Below are 21,204 nucleotides of genomic sequence, written 5' to 3'. Positions count from 1 at the left end.
ATAATAATAATAATTTAATATTTTTTTATTATTTAATAAAATGTTAATTTTGTATTTATTTTGTATTAATAAAATATTTGTATGTATCATAATGTCATTATCTTAGCATATTTCTTCGTTTCTTTTACTTGATATTTTAGGTTTGTCAGTTAGGGATCTCAAAATGTTACTATTACCATGCTTTTTAAACAACTGATTAACAAAAACGATATATTTACAAAAATATCAGCAATACAATCTGCATAGCCTCTTGTGAAAAAGCATATAGCTAAATGTGAACCATTTTACTGTTTTAAGGCAGCTATGTCCCACTTCATTCAATTTATTAGAAATTGAAGACCTTTAACACTCATCTCTTCAAAATAAAAGAGGAACGACTCTGCGAAAGTTTTACAAAAAGCATTTATCATTATTAAGCTATCTTCATTATATAATCATCTCCCCAATGCCAAAATGTTCTCAAGGCATATAAGATTAGATATGCCAGACAGCTTTGTTAACCTTCATAAGATGTGTGACATCAAAATATATCATTAAATGAAGCATGGGGTGGTTTGACTTGTGTTTAAAGGTCAACTTTATGTACAGATCTGCAGAGCAACAATTCAAATCTTGATATTTAACATGAACACTCATGCATTTTGTGACATTCAAATTAATATATTGCAAAATGCCTATTCTACACCACAAGAGGCCAGTTTATGAAGATATGCTCTTATAAAACACATAATTTGAGCCATCATATTTAAGTAAATAATTAAAACTATTACACTTGTGTTAGATTGAGTATTTTCACCAAGGGAATCACTAGTTTTGTCTCCTGAAGTCTTGTGTCTGCTGTCCAAGAATGCACTTCTGATCTTACTGAGACAGACAGAAGTGCATTAATAATCTCATTACTCAGTTGGATTAATGATAATATTCAACATCACGCTAGACACATAAACTGTTGTGTTCTCTTAAAAAGATGCAACATCCTCTGTTTACAGACGTTTCTTCAAGTGCAATCCTTTATTCAGTATTATTCTCTTAGTACACTGTATTTCTTTAACAAGGACTTCAGATTCTGTGTCACAATAAAAAAGTTTTTGAAAGTACTGCTGAACCACATGTGCTGCTTGGGTACTGAGAAGGCCCGAGGCACATTTAATTGGCTCAAAAACATACTTTACACTAAAAGCATTTCGTTGATAGTTCCTAATCTTGTCAACACTTTTTTGATTCACGTTTTGAAACATGAAAATATCCTCCATGAAAAATTCTACATCAGAGACCCCATAAAAAGTAGTGCAATCTTTCTTACTTAAAAAAAAAAAACATTATTAATCTGTAAAAGTCTCCAAAAGGACAAGTATGGGGTGTCCTGGCCTTAAAATGACAGAAAGTCAGATAAAAGTATTAGATTATGACAAAACCGTATAGTCATTGTTCTGCTCTTTTTCTAGGTCACAAAGCGAAAAACAAAACGTATTTACATAAACACAAGGCTACATCGATTCAATCGTCACTCGATTGCGTGAACTCGCAAAGAATTTTCTGCGCAGATTACTAATGTCTGGTTTAAGATGGCGCCTTACTTGGACTGAAGGGGCAAATGCGTTCTGCAAGAGCATATACAAATTAAAGGCGATTCCTATATGTAATCACAATGTTTTTAAAAAATGTTTTTCGATCTACAGTGTTGGGTTTACGGACATGGAGTGTATTTTCAGTCTTCCCTGCCTTCAAGCAGCCTCAGTGCAGCTTTTATGCGAACTGGACGGTAACCGGTATTTGTAAACGTAAGTATTAATTTTGGATTGACTCCACGACTAATAGACTGCTTCAACTTTCTATTTTATATGCACGTATTCACAGACACGAGACTGTTATAGCCATTATGATATTGATGGGTCACCTCAACACTTATCCGGATTTATTTTAATTTGCAGACGTAATTCTCTCACTTTGAGATTGAGTTTTTATTAATTTAGTCCATAGGGGTTTCTTATTATGGTTGTGTGTTTAAATTTTGTACAGCATAGTTTAGTGACGTTTTATGGACAGCGTGTGCAGTGACAGAGTTAACCTCTAGGTGGCTCTAAAAGCCCAGTCATCAAATCATCAGTGTTTTATGACCTTTATATTTTGTCATGTCCACATGCTTTAGCTGCATTTAACCTGTAGGTCTTATCCTATATGATCCTATAATAGCTGTCTATTTTCAAATTGTCATTCATCATTTGTTTGGTAAACGCTACTTACGTCAACTCAACTCTGTTACTCAGACATGTTAAAATCATCACTTTTAATTAATCACTTGTTTATTTAAAACAGCAAAGATATCTAATTCGATGAATAATGACAGATTAGTGCCATCTGGTGGACATAAATTATTTATTTGAATTATAATTTATTCTTATTATTTTAAATAAAATTGATCATTTATGTATTTATGGTGGAAAGAAGTAAAATCACATGTAATGCCACTAGATACCTGTAAACAGCCCCGCCCCCCTCTGTGTCACTCTATATAAGGTATACTGTATACAGGGTTGTTGTTTTTTGTATTTCTCATTAATTTTTGACTGGGAAGAACACGAGTGACCATTTTTTAAGACCATCTAGCCTTTCTAGAATCATGACGATTTTGTGTGTGTGTGTTTTCTCATGGCAAGAGCCAAAAACATCACTAAGTGTCACCATTCCAATGAAGTAAAAACATGACCGAAGACCACTAGAGGGTTAAAAAAAATTTGACTCGTACAAGTTAAGGGAAGAAAAGAAAAGCACTAGATGGATGTCACTTATGTGTGAGTAAGTAGCGATATGACTAAGTGTGGTTTGTCGTCCCAGCAATGTGAGAAAATTAATGATTGTTGTGGGTCTAATTTAATGTTGCAGGCTTGTTAGGGGGGCTGGTGTACATTTACTACTTGAGTTATAGTTTGAATCTCCACCACAGTAATATTATAATAGTATTATCATTATCAGCTAGTAATGCATCAAGAATTAATTATTTTATGTTTTGAAAAAGCACTGCAATTATTTGCACCATATTTTGGTTTACCTGTAGTACTTGACTCATCCACATTATTGTTATTAATGCACTAGTAGTCTTATTAGTGTACTTATGGGAGTATTGTTTTAGTTTAGTTCTGTACTTGTGTTCTTTGCTGCCATTTTAGATGGTTGTCTCAGACAGGCACTTAACAGTATATCCTTTGCTAAGGCAGCATGTATTGTGTAGGATGACAGGCAGGTTATGAAGTAACCATAATCTTTATAGATCTAGGTTTCTGTTGTGGGATTTTACTATTAATTGTCTATTTGTGGATGATTACATAACGTGACATACTGTTCACTTACTACAGGGAAAGACCCTCTGGAGTGAACTGGGGTCGCTGCAGAGTGATGGTTCATGATTATTCTTCTCTTTTTTTTGTGATTTGAAACGTGTGTTATCGACCTAGAAATTTAATCACCGAACTAGACCACCCCAATTATGAAAATTACAGCAGCACAACTGTTTTTAACATTTATAATACAAATAAATGTTTAGAAAGAAAAATAAGAATAATTTCTGTTATACGTAAGAAATATTCTAATAATTTTTGAAGGATAATGTGACACTGAAGTCAGAATGAAGATATATTAAAAAAAGAAACCATTTGAATAATTTTAAATTGTAGTAGTGTTTCACAATATTACCATTTATTGTATTTTCTTGGTGAGCATAAAAGCTCAGCAATTCAAATCTTACCAACTCCAAACTTTTCAATGGTAGTGAATGTCATTTAGCTGATGATTTTATCAAAGGATTTTACAGTATCTTTATTAAAGGGACAGTCCCACAGAGTATTGTGGTGTGGTGTTCATGGCCCTTTTTTTGTAACTCTCAAGAGAGGTTGCCACCAGTATATTTCACTAGGGTTACATCTCTATTTCCTGCACATGCTTTCTTGTTTTTGGTGCAAAAAAGAATGTGTGTGTGTGTGTATGGGGGGGGTGTTGAATTACCAGTTCCCACAAGACTTATGGACTATTAAGGAGTGGGTGTATATAGGTTATTTAACACCCTAAAACGCTTATTAGGCTGATTTGTGAAACCTTTATAGATTTCTCATGCATTGAATTTATAACTCCATCACATTTTCATAGAAATAAAGATGTCTTAAGCATCAGAGAAAACATTTACCCATTGTTTTAGTGCCTGAAAGTCTTTTTCTTAGTAATCAGAGTTAACTAGGTCACTGCTTTAGCCTTTCTTTGACACATACTAATTTAGTAGTACAATTAGTACCATGCTTAAAGTATTTCACCCTGACAAAATTCTGTCATCATTTACTCACCCTCATGTTGTGGTTTCAAACCTCTATGACTTTCTTTCCTCTGTGGAACATATTTGCTCAGTGTTTTTTTGTCTATACAATGGAAGTCACCTGTTTGGTTACGCAGAAGAAAGCCATTCAGGTCAGGTTTTGAATGATGAGGAAATTATGATTTTTTTTTTTTTTTAGACATTTATTCAGTATTAACATGGCCAATGTACAGTGCACTTTCCTGGGGAAGAAAAAAATCTGTTTAGACAATATATGTATATATATATATATATATATATATATATATATATATATATATATATATATATATATATATATTTATATATATAATAATAATTGCATGAAAACCTTAAAATAGTGATGATAAACATAATAATGATGACAGTAACTATAATAGTGCCATTTATAAGTGTTAATGTACGTGACTGGATGAAGTCACATGTAAAGTTTTACAAGTAAAATCCAAAGAAAAGCACATGAAAAGGTTTCCGTTACATATTCATATTCATCTCTAACAAAACTTGGCATGACGTCATTTCATGTGCTGGCTAAATGCATCTCTGGCTGCAATAATACTATTCAACCATTAGGGGGTAAGAGAATGTGATCAGCTACAGATACAGTTTAAACTATCCCCAAGTTTACTTGCAAACCACTGAAGCTGAGATAGAAATAGAGCCCTTTTTCTTCATGGCTGGTCAATAATTGTCTAAAACAGATTTATTGTAGGCATGTAAAACTGGGTGTTGGAATCCAATGTCATTTTATAGTTACATGATATAACAGTGCAAAAGTAATAAATAGTCTAAGGACATTTTACAAGTTTGTCCTGTTTTACCTGGCTATGATGATTGATGAACTTTTTTTTTTTTTTTTGACGAGGTATCATGACAGTCTCAGACGTTTTTTTTTTTTCCTTGAGTGGGTGTGTGGGAAGGATGTGGCCAACCAAATCACCCCCACCCTTGGTGACACTTTGTCATCATTGACGTGTATTAAATAGTCTGAGCAAAGGAAGAGAGTGACTATAAAACGTTTTGACTGTCAAATACACATTTAAACACCTCCTTATTAAAGAGTTCTGCATCATTAATAATAATAATTATTAATGCAGACATGCAGTGATAGAGCATACATCAAATAAAAACAAAGTTCTCCTTAATTCTTGGGGCTTTGGGAATGTAGTTTAGTAATTATGCATTATTATTTTTTTACTAAGGAATTTTAAAGGGCCTCAGGCAGTATATATATATATATATACAGTGGTGTGAAAAAGTGTTGGCCCCCTTCCTGATTTTTTTTTTTTTTTGCATTTGTGACACTTTAATGTTTCAGATCAAACAAATTTAAATATTAATCAAAGATAACACAAGTAAACACAACATGCAGTTTTTAAATGAAGGGTTTTTTTAATGAAAAAAAACATTCATGTTAAAACATAACTGTGGTTTATCACACCTGAGTTTCTCTAGCCACACTCAGGCCTGATTACTGCCACACCTGTTCGCAATCAAGAAATCACTTAAATAGGACCTGCCTGACAGAGATCCAAAGAAATTCAGGAACAAATGAGAAAGAAAGTAATTGAGGTCTATCAGTCTGGAAAAGGTTATAAAGCCATTTCTAAAGCTTTGGGACTCCAGCGAACCACAGTGAGAGCCATTATCCACAAATGGCGAAAACATGGAACAGTGAACCTTCCCAGGAGTGGCCGGCCAACCAAAATTACCCCAAGAGCGCAGCGACGACTCATCCAAGAGGTCACAAAAGACCCCACAACAACATCTAAAGAACTGCAGGCCTCACTTGCCTCAGTTAAGGTCAGTGTTCATGACTCCACCATAAGAAAGAGACTGGGCAAAAATGGCCTGCATGGCAGAGTTCCAAGACGAAAACCGCTGCTGAGCAAAAAGAGCATAAAGGCTTGTCTCAGTTTTGCCAGAAAACATCTTGATGATCCCCAAGACTTTGGGGAAAATACTCTGTGGACTGACGAGACAAAAGTTGAACTTTTTGGAAGGTGTGTGTCCCATTACATCTGGCGTAAAAGCATTTCAGAAAAAGAACATCATACCAACAGTAAAATATGGTGGTGGTAGTGTGATGGTCTGGGGCTGTTTTGCTCCTTCAGGATCTGGAAGACTTGCTGTGATAAATGGAACCATGAATTCAGCTGTCTTCCAAAAAATCCTGAAGGACAATGTCCGGCCATCTGTTCGTGACCTCAAGCTGAAGCGAACTTGGGTTCTGCAGCAGGACAATGATCCAAAACACACCAGCAAATCCACCTCTGAATGGCTGAAGAAAAACAAAATGAAGACTTTGGAGTGGCCTAGTCAAAGTCCTGACCTGAATCCTATTGAGGTGCTGTGGCATGACCTTAAAAAGGCGGTTCATGCTCTCAAACCCTCCAATGTGGCTGAATTACAACAATTCTGCCAAGATGAGGTTGCCAAAATTCCTCCACAGCGCTGTAACAGACTCATTGCAAGTTATCACAAACACTTGATTGCAGTTGTTGCTGCTAAGGGTGGCCCAACCAGTTACTAGGTTTAGGGGGCAAGCACCTTTTCACACAGGACCATGTGGGTTTGGATTTTGTTTTCCCTTCATAATAAAAAACTTCATTCAAAAACTGCATGTTGTGTTTACTTGTGTTATCTTTGATTAATATTTAAATTTGTTTGATGATCTGAAACATTAAAGTGTGACAAACATGCAAAAAAATTAAAAAATCAGGAGGGGGGCCAACACTTTTTCACACCACTATGTGTGTGTATATATATATATATATATATATATATATATATATATATATGTGTGTGTGTGTATGTATGTTGACTTTACTGTTTGTTTCAGGTGATGAAATCCTCCTAAACCAACCAGTGAGGCAGTATGCTCGGCCCTCTAGAAAGAAACAAGGTAAGAGGAAAAAATGTAATCTCTACACACAGTCAATTTCATAGCCTGCCTGTTTGATATCAATTTTTCATAAGACTCATTGGCTCTTTGCTTAATTTTTTTCCCAGAATTCCCAAGTCAGCTTCAGGACCTGCATCCATCCATGCTGAAGCATGAATATGCATCTGTCCCACTTGCACAATCGTATGTTTTTGCACTGACCCACTCATCCTTGTGTAAACATTATGATTGCATATGTGGGATTAGGAAGTACATGATTTCTTCACACTTCCGTTATGTGCTTGAATGCAGAACGGTAGCAGTATTATGTCATATCTTTGCAGGGTAGACGATGTGGTGAAGAAACTGCTTACGCTGGAGCTTGCAAATCATGTACGGGTTTTCATTTCCTTTTAATTTTTTAATATTTTCAGAATTCAAAATAGGGTGGAATAACCTCAGCCGCTGTGCATTTATGGTAGCTTTTTATTTTGTAAGTCACGATTGACTTAAGAACTGTAAAAAGATGTTAAATCATATTTTAATTGAATTATCTGTCATAATGTCTTTCTTTAGAGTGAAAAACTGCGTTTGAAAGAGGAACAGCTTATTGCCAAGGTTCAAAGGGATGAGAACGACCGCAGCTCAACCGAAGTCAAGGGCAAGTTCTCGGTTTTTTTTTTTCACAAAGTCACTTTTATAACCATACTGGAATCTCAGAAGTTGACTCAATCATGCGGAATTTCTTTGTTTGTGTTACAGTGGCGATTTTGACCGCACGTATTCGCAACTTCCAGGAGCACTTGCACAAGCACCCTAAGGTAAACAACTCTGCAGTTGCGTTACTTTTTTTTTTTTTTTGTCGGGTTTAGTAAAGGTGTCAGAACTTTTGTTCCCACTCCACTTGATTAACACCCACAGAGAAACAGGATATCCTGTTCATATGCTCATGTGTTCAATAGTAATTGAATCATGCACTATGGTTAAATTAATTGTTTTTTTTTTAAAGAAATTAGTAGTTTTATTCAGCAAGGACACATTAAATTGATAAAAAAGTGACGGTAAAGACTAATTTTGTTAAATGCTGTTCTTTTGAACTTTCTATTCATCAAAGAATCCTGAAAAAAGTGTATCACAGTTTCCATAAAAATATTAATCAGCATGACTGTTTCCAACATTTGGTGCTCAAGAAACATGTATTATTATTACAAATCGGCATATTAGAATGATTTCTGTAGGAAAATGTGACATTGAAGACTAAAGTAATGGCTGCTAAAAATCCAGCTTTGCCATCACAGGAATAAACTACATTTTAAAAATAGAATAATTATTCTAAATTGTAATAATATTTCACAATATAACGAACGAACGAATGAATGATGCATTTATATAGCGCCTTATTGTGTATTGCTGTACACCCAAAGCGCTTTACAATCATGTGGGGGGTCTCTCCTCAACCTCCACCAGTGTTATATATTATTGTTTTTATTATATTTTTGATCAAATAAATGCAGCCTTGTTAAGCATTAACATTTTAAAATCTTATCGATAGTGTACAGTGGGCCTAAAATGTATTTTGATACTTACACACACGCACACAAACACTTTATAAATAAAACGACACTTGTTATATATTGTTTAAAATGCAGACAAACAATTTAGACATCTATTCTAGGCGACCCTTTCAGGTCATCTTGCTTTAGCAAAAATGTTCATAGTTATTGTGATGATCCCCTGTGACTACTCTGCTTGAAAAACTGAACTTGAGAGGAAATTACTTCATACCTCCCCCAAATATTAACATTAGACCAGTTGGTAAATTGTTATTGCAAAAGTAGATGAAATAGGGAAGTTATTTGTGGGAAAAGCTTTACAATCATTAGTTTGCAGATGTCACTTTATTTCCTATTATAATTAAATGTATAAATCATTGTATATGCTAGTTTATATGAATAATTGTAAACACATTCATGTCATAAAGCATAGCTTTCTGTTCCTAGTCCTGTTATTTAAAGGGATAGTTCACCCCAAAATAATTTACTCCCCCTCATGTTGTTCCAAACCCCTTTTGTTCATATTCTCGCATCATATATACTGTATATATCCATCCATTAAAATTACTTTTACAATGGATGACGTTTTGTACTTTTTAATGCATCAAAGTTTTGGTTGTATGGACTTTCAATGGATGGACAAAAAAGATTAGTCTTCTAGATTTAGAACAACATGAGAGTGAGTAAATGATAACAATTTGTTTCATTCGATCAGGATAAAGCCAACAAAAGATGGATGCTCATGGCCATCGACAGGAGGAAGAAAAAGCTGAAGGTTCTGAGAAGGACTCGTTATGATTCCTTCGAGAAGGTGTGTCAAGAGCTTGGAATCACATACACATTCCCTCCTGAATATTATCGGCGGGTCACCCGACGTTGGCTGGCCAAAAAGGCCTTCTGCAATAAGGTAATGTTCTCAGCCCAGCTCAGCCAATATGCCCCAATGTTTTTTTTCGTAGATTTCATGGTTTGTTTCACCTGTTGTTTACATTGTATTTTCTTCCTTTCAGGTCTTTCAAGAGGTCCAGAAACAAAAAGCAGAGCAGAGGGAGAAACAGAGAGCAGCAGAGGCTAAGGGAAAGGAGCCAACATCCTCTACAGAACCACAAGGAACTGTGGCATAGTGATGCTCAGACAGATGACAAGACTTGTGTGCTGACAAGTCCAGAAGAACAATCTGATACATCCTCATTTGATGTCACATTCAAAGAAAAACTAAACCGAAACATCATGCTCCACATCAAATTATCATCATTTATTTTGCCCTTCATTGCGAAATCACTTATTTCTCTGAATTGTTTTGGCTGCACCAAATAAAAGATCTTAAAATTCACTGTTTGGTCATGATTCCTCAAAATACTGATAATTATATCAGAATAACTTCACAGAAATACTTTGAGTTATGGATTGGCAGCTGATGAAGACCTGTGTCATATGCAAGACGGATGCATTGTAGTTGTGTGGCTAGTGCAAAGGGTTTGGTTGCTCTCAGTTCCCTGAACTCTGTCATTTTACAAGAAATGCGTGACAATCAGGTGAATGATCTGAGGGTAAACTATCAATTCTTTACTCGTGACATATTGATTAAGAAATTTGGTAGATTGCGTTTTCTATTCCAACTCAGACCTCCCCCTTTCTGATGTGCTTTGTGTGAAGCTTAAATGCCTGAATCGGAAACACTGCATATGAGAGTAGCAAATGCGGTGTGTTGGTGTGTCACAACTTCCTTTTCAGCTCCAAGACCCAGATCAAGAGGCTCAGAAAAACGCGAGGTACTTTTTTGTCATTTATTTTATATTATGGTACATTTTTTTTGTTTACACTTTGTTTTAAGGTGTCCTTGTTACAGTGTAATTATACATTTAAGTACTGAGTATCTTTAACTACATGTACTTACTATGAGGTTAAGATTAGGAATAGGGTTTGTCTTAGGGTTACTTGCATGTAATTATGTATAATTGATTGTTATTATTATAGAAAGAACATGTAATATGTGTAACAAGGACACCTTAATCTCAAAGCTGTTAGTTTCTTACATTGCGTTATTATTATCATTATTAATCAGTCATTATACATGTTAGTGGGATATCGACTATAAATATCTGTTAAAATAACAAGTGCAAGTAGATCTGGTTCAGATTGTTTTTTTTTTTTCATAAAAACAGTTTTTACACATCAAAATGTGTATGGGAATGTAAAATATATCATGTTAAACAATTTTTTAAAGGTACAGTTCACCAAAAATTGTTATTATTTACTAACCTTCATGAGTTTCCAAACCTTTATGATTTACTTTTTACAGCAGAACACAAAAGAAGATATTTTTAACTGTTTTTAACAGTCAGTGCGGTCAAAAATAATATTGGACGCCACTGACTTTCATTGTATGGAGAAAATAAATAAATAAAATACTGAAGTACTGAACATCTTTTGTTTATACAAATGAAATAATACAAATTTGGAATGGAATGTGGGGGAGTAAATTATGACAGAATTTTCATTATGGGGCAAATTATTCCTTTATTAGTACAAAAGACTCAAAAAGCAGAATGGAAAATGTCATGAAATAGATCTTTTTCTTTCTAAAATGGTGATTAAATGTTAGGAAGTGCTATTTTGTGTAAATACTGATAGATATGCTTTTGTCACTCTTCTAGGAAGGAAACCTCTCGAGGCATTTTCTCATCTTTGCTGGACTGCTCATTTTGACTGACATGTCAAACCCAGTCATCACTCAGCCCGGTGCTGGGTCTTACGGTACAAATGTGCAGACTGGAGAGTGGAGCACCGGTCTTTGTTCTTGCTGCAGTGACCTATTTGTCTGTAAGTTCTGAGAGCTGTCAGCAAATCTTCTGAAGAACTTCAAAGATACCAGTTCACTGGCATATTTTAGCTGTGGTTTAATATTTAGCCAAGGAAGGCTCATATTGTTAGTCAGTTTCCTGCTATCAGTGGCGTGTCGTCAACATAAAATGCATGATCTTTGAGCTATTTTCTGCATTTTTCCATTGTCTAGGTGCTCTTGGCTGTGTCTGTCCAATAGCTCTCAGCTGTTACACAGCAAACAAGTACGGTGAAAATGTATGTCTAGCATGTGTACCTGGAGGAATGGCTGCAATGAGGACACACATGCGACTGACCTATGGAATACAGGTAATGTATTCTACAAATTAAGGATTGGATTTCTCATTGCGTATTTAAGAATTATCACTCATGCCATTTATTGCTGTCTCCTTTCGTTTTGTACATATTACACAATTATAATCTTTTTTTTCCCCCTGCAGGGCACAATATGCAATGATGCTTTGATGACCTGTTGCTGTGGAATATTTGAAACATGTCGAATGACCAGAGAAATTCGTATCAGGAATGGAGAGACCTAATTACTGTCTTTACCAATAACTGTTTCAGTCTAAAGATTGTTTTTTTTTCAGTCTAAAGATTTTTTTTTTTTTTTTTAATTGTCATTAATTAATAGTCTCTTCATTAAAAGCAGGAGAATTAAAACCAGGATAGAATTGATAAACACATTCTTTGGTAATAAAAAAGTGTGACCAATCTTACCTGGTCAACAAACAGTGTTACATTACTGAAGTTTAAAAGTCTTGAATTTGTGTAAATTCTTGTAATGTTCATTAGCCGAATACATTGTATGTGCTGACAATTTTGCTGTAATGCTCAAAATGTGCCAACCTGTAGCATTAATATATTACTGTACAGGAGCTGTGTGTCATATTTAATAAACACCCAAAGTACACTGGAATTAATCATGCTAATTATGTTAAATAAAACAAAAAAAAAGCACAATTTTTTTTACGCTATTAACGCTTTTTTGTTTTGTTTCACAAACGATCATACACATATGACTGCTTTCGCACCAACACATGAAATATATAAACGTATAAAAATTTTGCTTGTGTTCCTGGCGAGACGTATTACGTCATCGGCGCCCAGCAGTACGCGCGCCTCTGATTGGCTGTTGTTGGACGTGACCTGGCAACCGGTTTATAGACGCTTGTTTATTCTGCAGAGAGCGCAGATCGCGTCTTTTTATTGACAATCTGTGATTGCTTCCCGATACTAGCTGCTCTTCATCCGTCTCCAGAGAGGATGTCGACGCGAACGCTGCCTCTGCTCTTCATTAATCTGGGTGGAGAAATGCTCTATATCCTGGATCAGCGCCTGCGGGCTCAGAATATCCCAGCAGACAAAGCGAAGAAAGGTAGATGGCAGCTAATATGCCACGGATCTGATGAAGCAAGTCATATAAACGTTGTATTTATGATCTTTCTAAAGAAGCTGTTGGATTATCTGATATTGCTGTGCATAATTAGCCAGTTATCCTGTGTATTTGAATACAGTGATCCAGTGGCCCATTCAGTTACAGCCTTATGCAGGAAACATACCATTTTTTGCAACGTTATGTAATTCTTTGTAGTCAACAGTATTTAAAGCAAAACACGACCGACAGGAACATTGTTTTTTTTGTTTATTTAGTTTTCTCTCTCTCATAATGTGAGACAGAAATCTCTGTAGTTATGGCTTACTTACATAATTTTGAATTTGGCTTTATACAGTGCTCAGATTTCTGTTCTGTAAATTTATGCAAATTAGTACATTTTTAATTAATTAATACTTTGTTTTCACATTCAAACATAACATTTCAGAAATCAGCTATTTTTTTTAATTAAATCAATCAACTGGGGAAGTATGGTGACATTTATTTGTCATTTTTTTACGCTGTTCACCTGGCGTGTCTTACCTTAAATAAGCAAAACTATTTTAATTATGCGGTAGATTGTCCATAGAAACATAGTTGACCCTTAAAATTATGAGTCATTGCATTTAGAAATCAGATATAGTAAGTTACATTATATAGCAGAAGCACACTTTTCTAAGAAATGTTTTACAAAAATTATTTTGTTGCTTTAAATAATAAAAAATGTTATTCAAAATATGCTGAGAAAAAAAGAAAGAACGATACTGGTAATTTTCTGCTTGGACATTATCCATTAATTTTATGTTAACCTTAAAACACAACCCAATGTAGTCGAACTTTAAATTAATTAAATAAGTGTAAAAAAAACACTGTAAAGAAAATATATGAATTTTTATGGATTTTTTATAGTGTAATGTCAAAATGCAATAGATATATAAATATTTTGAGGGCCACTGTGTATTAATATCTAAAAATCAAGAACATTCCCAAGACGTTTTGACAATGGAGGTTGTCAGTACGCTCACACCTTGTAGTTTATTAAAACTGTCATGTCAAATGTACTACATGTGTTCACTTCTCTTGCAGGCAACACTGTGGCTCAATTACATTTGCTCAACAGCTTGCCAGTATCATGGGTTCCTGTCTAATATACGTTCCTGTATCAGGGTTTCCGGTGTCTTTTTTTGCATTCTGAAATATTCTTAATAAACTTAACTTTGCAGTTGTGCCGTCATCACACTTTGGTATCAGATGCCCCAGAGGTCAAAACACATGATAAAGTTGCTTGTTGCTTGCATATGTGATGTTAATACATGTAGCTTATGCTTTACCTGCTCTTTAGTTAACTTCCTCCAAGGAACATTTTAAATATGTCCTTTTTGATTTGCAATCTTTGTAGCCACTGTAGCAGATTGGCTAGAGGAGGACAGAAAAAGAGGTATTGTTAACGTTCTGCTTGCTTTGCTGCTGGCCATAGAGCAAAGTAGCGTGTGTGTGCACATGCCAGCTCTCATAGGCACTCGCTGTGTAGAGGGAGATGAGGTTTCTGTACTGTTTCAATTGTAATATCACATTTTGAATGTTTTTGCGTGAAAAAAAATACTATTGTAGAATATGAACCCCAAAGATTCAAGAGACTCATACAGTTATTTTTTTAGTACTGAGATATAAATGAAATCCTCCATATGGCAGTATATGTTTCTAGCACTTGTGTTTTCCTCAGTCAACATTTGATGACAGTTTTCAGCCCGCTTCCCTGTGAAAGCATCTGCCAAGACAGTAAAGCTTGATTTTTAACTACATTTATGTTATTTTTGTTTATCTATCTTTCTTGGCAAACTAGCTTTCTACAGTACAGACTGCATTCTGCTTGCTTGGTTTTCAGCTTCGTATTTGCACAGAATTGCTTTCGACTCACTGCAACTCTCTGTGTTTGTGTTCTCATAGTTATGAATGATATTATTACCACCATGTTCAATAAGAAGTTCCTGGAGGAGCTGTTCAAACCACAGGAGCTGTACTCCAAGAAGGCCCTGAGGACAGTGTTCGACCGACTCGCTCACGCTTCCATCATGAGACTCAACCAAGCTAGTATGGACAAGGTGAAGACTAACGTCATAGATGAATTGTCATTTTCTTGAATTAATTGTTTGCTTTATCTCCTTGCACATTTGTCTAGTGAGAACCTTCTACAAATACCTTGTGGTAAACAGATCAGTTTTTTTTTTTTTTAAATGTGCCAAAGTTATAGAGTAGCGTCTGTTCACCCATATTATTCTATTTCAATCTTTACTTTAAAATTGTCATTAAATATTATCGAGTTAAAATAAGGGAAATAGTGTTGAATGGCTCCCTCTGGTGTGTAATAAGATGAAATATGTAATGACTACTTTTCTATGCACAGCTGTATGATTTGATGACCATGGCATTCAAGTATCAAGTCCTGCTGTGTCCTCGCCCTAAAGACATCCTCCTTGTGTCCTTTAACCACATGGATGCCATCAGGGACTTTGTGAAAGACACTCCCAGCATCCTCAGCCAAGTGGATGAAACAAACAAACAACTCGTAGAGGTAGCATGGTCTCTTCAGTTTCTGTGTAAAGGCGCTATTACTCAGTATTTTTTTATTTTTGGTTTATTTTCAATTAGTTAATTATAATAAACAATTTTTTTTCATTGTCAGTAACTGTTAATGTAATATTATTTCGTATTGTATTAATATTATTTATTATTACATATTTTTAATTGTTGTGTATTTGATAATAATAATAATAATAATGTTAATATTTAAAATTAAAAATTTATATTACTATATAATTGTCAGATTTGAACGTGTATTTTGCTTGTAACTCCTAGATCTATACACCTTTATCTGGTGGAGAGTTTCAACTAATTAGACAGACACTCCTCATCTTCTTTCAAGATATGCATATAAGAGTAAGTCTTTTCTGTATTTTGATATATGTACATTAATACTGAATACTCAAAAACCCAATATGTACATTTAAAGTCCAAAAGTATTGGTCATGTTTATGAAGGGGCAGAAAATCAATATATTTAAATATGATATGAAATATGAATTTAATTAATTTTCTTTTTTTTAAGGTATCAATTTTCCTGAAAGACAAAGTACAAAACTCCAATGGGCGATTTGTTCTCCCCACATCAGGCCCTGTTCCGTATGGGATACACACCCCAGGACTCATAAGGTTAGCAGGATAGGATTCTGCTTCTGTTCCTTGAGTTAATGCAGCAGAAACACATTTTTGCACTGAAATGGCTGAGAACTGCAGCATTTAGTTTGAACATTATAAATAAATAGCCTCTTATTCATAGTTGTGCATTGTGCATATGTTTGCTCGGAAATCACCTTCTTCATTTAGAACTGACAGAGTCTGACGGTAAGGGTTTATAGTTAATTGCATTATCAAGAGACTTGGACATTTTCTAAATATAGCAGGGTCTCTGTTTAGATTGTGACAGAAAGCAGTTATTTTAACAGAGGTTAGTGAAGTTGAACCATGTCCATGAACTCATTTTTATCAACATCAATATTTAGATACGATTTTTTATGAATTTATAGTATGTATAATATATCCAGGTTGTGTAATTGTTTACCATCTTCCATGCTATCATTTTTAATCAACAAATACATTTTAAAAGTTCAAATATTGCATCTTGTACTCAGTTAACATAAGGTCAGAAAACTTCATGTATAATAGTTATTAATGTTTTCTTAAAGTATTATATAATTTCTTACTAGAGAGGCTGTAAAATGGTTGATTTGATCTATTTATGATTTATTAACTCTTTTTTCATGACTCTGTTTAATTTCCAGAATGTTTAGCTGTAGTGGTGAGGAGGTGAGAAGGATGCAGTTCCGTGACGGTGGCAATTACTGCGGCGCTCTTCGTGAGGGTTCTTTTGAAATGTATGGTGATCGAGTCATCAAACTGGGCACAAACATGTGAGCATCAACCACCTTCTAATAATACTCACTTCTACTAATATTGAGTAGTGAAATCATATGACTCAGGCCTTCTGTGTATCTTCAGATATAGGGGTGTAATTCATCACGTTAAGTTTTATCTGTTGCAAAGTGCCATCTCTAATTGATATGTGAATAATTTAGCTGTAAACCTGAGACAGGTAGCCTTTCACCGGAGCATCAGCTGTACAATTGTCCTGTTTGTTCTTTTAGGTACAGTGTGAGCCGCCCTGTTGAGACACACATGTCTGGAACCTCCAAAAACTCCTCACAGCACACCAAGGTAGGATTATGAATTGATTACACTTTGTTTATTTATATTTAAAAAAATATAGTTGACATTGATAAACTGTATGCTTTCTATATATGCAGGTCTCTTGATCATAAAAACTTACGGTAAAAAAAAAAAGATTGAAAATGTGTTATACTAATGTAATTTTTGACAAAATTCATACACTTCTGAAGGTCAACACAACTCCAAATCCCTTGGCAAAAGAAGAGCTGAACCTGCTTGCTAGACTAATGGGAGGTCTAGAGATGCAGAAATCAACTAACACTGACTCTGGCTTCCGTGTGAACCTTTTTGCCACTGACGAAGAGGAAGAGTGAGTCTTTTTTTTTTTTTTTTTTTACTTTTTCAGTATTACTGTGTGTCTCACTGAAACAAAGAGTGGTATTTCACCCAAAAATAAAAGCAAAATAATACCATTGTTGAAAGCATATGTAGACATTTGATTTGTAAATTATTTTTTATTATTCTCAGTATTGATTCTCATTAGATTCTGATAACTAATACAGTATTTTTTTTAATTAAATGGGTTTTAGCAATGAATATATTACTGTTTGTGTAAGATTTCTTTTTTTAATAATACTTTTTTTTTTTTTAGCAAGGATGAGGTTCCACAAAACTTTAAGCAACACAGCTGTTTTTAACATTGATAATAATAACAAATGTATATTGAGTGGCAAATCAGCATATTATAATGATTTATGAAGGATCTTGTGACACTGAAAACTGGAGTAATGGCTGCTGAAAACTCAGTTTTGTAAAGTATATTAAAATAGAAAACACTTATTTTATATTGTAATAATATTCACAATTTTATTTTTGATCAAATATATGCATACTTGGTCAGAATAAGCGATTCTGTGATTTTAAAAACCTTAAACCTTTGACCGACAGTGTATATATGCAGTTCAATAGATCTGAGTGTATGTGTATATATCTAAAAATAGGCTTTTAAAAAATGTTCTTTATGCAAAATATAATGTATTACTTTTTATTGTGGAGTAAAACGTGACCCTGCCTTGTTCCTGACAGGTTTTGTGAGTCAAACATCACTGTATGAAGAAAGTGCAGCTAGACATATCAGTGAAATGGATGCTGTTTGTTTGCATGAGATTTCATACAAATATTAAAACACTGATTATCCCCACAGGGAAGCTTTGATATCAAGACCGGATGAGCTTTCATATGAAGTTATTAATATCCAGGCAACAAAGGTAAGGCTGAATGTTTTTATGCTTGTACAGTAATGCACTTAGGTTGTTTCAGCACAATGCTGTTTGATCCTTGGCCTCAAAAAACATTGTAATGCCTGATTACCAGTGATCCACCCACACTGAGACGAAGATCTCAGCTTGTCTAATTGGTTTTTGACAGGCTAAAGATTTTGAGTCTTAAGTTAACTTTAAACCATGGGAGGTAGCAATGCACCTCTGACTGGCTCATTTCAGGACAAACAGACCAATGCAGAGCTGGCTAAGATCATGGGGGAGTTTGGAGAGACGGGAGAACCCGCCCCCAGTTCCAGCAGCAAGGGTGACGACCTCCTGGCCATGATGGATGGACTGTGACTTAAACTTGATGTTCCCTTTGACTGAGCAGAGTGACTGAGCTGTTAAGCAGGATAAAGTGCTACAGTGTCTTACTCAGCTGTCTGGAGCTACAGTGACAACCGTACATATTTAGAACGACAGCTAAGCTCGACAAGAAAGACTCTCTTTGAGAATTTCACACAATTTTGGTCTCCTGTCACCCACCAAATGTGAGAAATGCAAATGGCAGGTGTAGAAATGTAATATGCGTCTTGCTGTGGGACCATATTCACTTTTTCACATTCATTCAGTCAAGTTACTTTGGACCTACTGAGGAGGCACAGGCCATATCATCACGTATTTCAGAGAATGGTTTGATATCAGTCTTCACAGAAACGTCTGCGAGGCTTTCAGTGGACAGAATAAAACGCCTTTTCCGCACTGTCTTAGTTGTCTAAGAGGACAATCCGTGCACGTGGAATTCAATGCAACCGAGAGGTGCAGGATATGCATCCACACAACAAGCGCTGATTAAGACCGGGTAATGGAGGAAACCGAAGTGCACTTTCAGTAAATATTTAGTACATATCCCAAAACTGGTTTACAGGAAGCCCCTGGACAATTGATATGTGTATGTTTTTGTCTTTAGTCAGGTGTTTCAAGCTCAAGAAATTAAAAATGTCTTAGAGTGTGCAATTGTCACTTTATGTAAAGGGACAATGTATACATGAATCCACCTTCCATGGAAAGAAAGCAATGCAATATGGTGGATGAAATTGTTTATTTTTCATAACCATAACAGAGCTTATTTATTGAGATTAATGTACTGAATGTTCATTTGTGGCTGTTTTCATTTGAATTTGAAATAAAGTAGATCTTTTTGCAAATAATGACTGGTCAATATACCAAAGTTCCATGGATGTTTTAAAATAATACCTTCTTGTTAAAGTAATAGTTCACACAAAAATTAAACTTTGCTCACCCTCATGCCATCCAACATGTAGCTTAGATAAGTTTGATTCTTCACTGGAAACACTGGAGAAATTTAGCATTACATCACTTGCTCACCAATGGATGAATGGGTGCCGTCAGAATGAGAGTCCAAACAGCTGATAAAACATCACAATAATCCACAAGTAATTCACACAACTTCAGGCCATCTATTGATGTTGTGAAGTGAAAAGCTGTGTTTTTAAGAAACAAATCCATCACTAAAGCATTTTAACTTTATACCATCACTTCTGGCCCAAATATAGTACATAGTCCATAAACGCTAATAAACAGTGTTTGATTTGTGCATATTTCTGTTTCCGACAAGACGTCTTTTTCACCGGATATGCAATAGGCCTATTATGGATAGAGGATAACACTTGTGTATAATTGTTATGTTTATATTAGATGTTTCAAAGAAGAAACAAACTCATCTACATCTTGGATAGCCTGAGATGAGCGAATTTTTATTTTTGGCTAAACTGTTCCTTTAAGGTAAACAGAAAATCGTTCAAAGAGGAAGTTACACAAAATCAAATAGGACAGTGCTTCTTTGTGAACACTAGATGGCCCAATGGAATAATGCAGCGTTGTTGACATCTTAGTTAGAAACAGAAAGTACTTTGGTTTTTCACAAATGTAATGTTTTTTTTTTTTATTATTATTATAGAAATAGTCACTAAGAAGTAGTCACTTCAATGTAAGCTTGTGACATTTGATACGCTAGAGTTTTAGTGTGTAGGCTACATTTAAACATTTTGAACTCCCAGCACAGAATTTTGTAATAGGCCTAAATCTGACTGGTTTTATGTGAAGGGAATGTAAACTTTATGAAAAGAAGCTCCTGTTATTGCATTTTCCCCCTAACTCTCCAAGTCTCTCTATGGCACATGCTGTTTAAGCACTTGATTTGTTATGACTTTTCCAGACAAGCAATACTGAAAACCCCTGTGTTCATTTGAATAGTCGCGGTAGACGAATCTCTCACCCACACAGTTATGAATTAAATGCTGTCACAGTTGTTCCTCCATGGGAAAAATCTTCTAATATTCATTACCTGTGCTTTTTTGACTCCCACAGTAAACTATTTTGACATGATGTGACTGTGCACTGCTGCATTTCTGGGGCACTTGATCTTCCAGAACATCATGAATATTATTAAAAACAACAACAACAACAAAAAAAACTAAATTAATTTATTTTCATTCAAGTCATTTCACTTACACTGCGCGGAAAAACAAAAACAAACAAAAAGCATTGAAACTATTTGCACTTAGAAATTGCTTGATAAATATGTAAATAATATTAAAATAAAATTATAGATTATATTAATTTAGAAATGAATTATAAATTATGTTTTTTTTTTTTTGTTAAATGATGGCTTTCATATTTATTGACATGGGTACAATCATT

The 21,204-nt window shown here is 34.7% G+C and overlaps 3 protein-coding genes across 5 annotated transcripts; all 3 read left to right on the top strand.

Annotated features, from left to right (window-relative positions):
• The first annotated feature begins 1,540 nt into the window (after positions 1-1,540).
• On the top strand, positions 1,541-10,109 carry LOC306878402 (small ribosomal subunit protein uS15m-like). The gene is made up of 8 exons (XM_079430738.1): positions 1,541-1,781; positions 7,182-7,244; positions 7,352-7,427; positions 7,568-7,616; positions 7,800-7,884; positions 7,986-8,044; positions 9,492-9,683; positions 9,787-10,109. The coding sequence occupies exons 1-8, from the start codon at positions 1,649-1,651 to the stop codon at positions 9,898-9,900; spliced, it is 771 nt and encodes a 256-aa protein (XP_079286864.1). The 5' UTR covers positions 1,541-1,648; the 3' UTR covers positions 9,901-10,109.
• Positions 10,110-10,173: 64 nt separating this feature from the next.
• LOC306877719 (cornifelin-like) lies at positions 10,174-12,663 on the top strand. Its single transcript, XM_079429654.1, has 4 exons — positions 10,174-10,548; positions 11,434-11,599; positions 11,793-11,929; positions 12,061-12,663. Exons 1-4 carry the CDS (start codon positions 10,438-10,440, stop codon positions 12,157-12,159), a joined length of 513 nt encoding a protein of 170 aa, XP_079285780.1. The 5' UTR covers positions 10,174-10,437; the 3' UTR covers positions 12,160-12,663.
• Positions 12,664-12,738: 75 nt separating this feature from the next.
• Positions 12,739-19,685, top strand: LOC306878189 (protein OSCP1-like). 3 transcript variants are annotated; one of them, XM_079430376.1, is made up of 11 exons: positions 12,761-12,998; positions 14,395-14,433; positions 14,943-15,097; positions 15,400-15,567; positions 15,852-15,932; positions 16,101-16,204; positions 16,834-16,962; positions 17,197-17,266; positions 17,449-17,588; positions 18,423-18,486; positions 18,721-19,685. In XM_079430376.1, the coding sequence occupies exons 1-11, from the start codon at positions 12,887-12,889 to the stop codon at positions 18,838-18,840; spliced, it is 1,182 nt and encodes a 393-aa protein (XP_079286502.1). In that variant the 5' UTR covers positions 12,761-12,886; the 3' UTR covers positions 18,841-19,685. The 3 variants fall into 3 exon arrangements, with proteins under 3 accessions (XP_079286504.1, XP_079286503.1, XP_079286502.1); XM_079430378.1 differs by lacking the exon at positions 14,395-14,433 and having other exon boundaries at positions 12,739-12,998; positions 18,693-19,685; XM_079430377.1 differs by lacking the exon at positions 14,395-14,433 and having other exon boundaries at positions 12,741-12,998.
• The last annotated feature ends 1,519 nt before the right edge of the window (positions 19,686-21,204 follow it).

The sequence above is a fragment of the Barbus barbus genome, assembly GCF_936440315.1.
Source record: "Barbus barbus genome assembly, chromosome: 12".
In the NCBI taxonomy this organism is placed as follows: Eukaryota; Metazoa; Chordata; class Actinopteri; order Cypriniformes; family Cyprinidae; genus Barbus; species Barbus barbus.
Note: the sequence above shows the minus strand (reverse complement) of the source record. Positions and strands in the feature narration are given on the sequence as shown.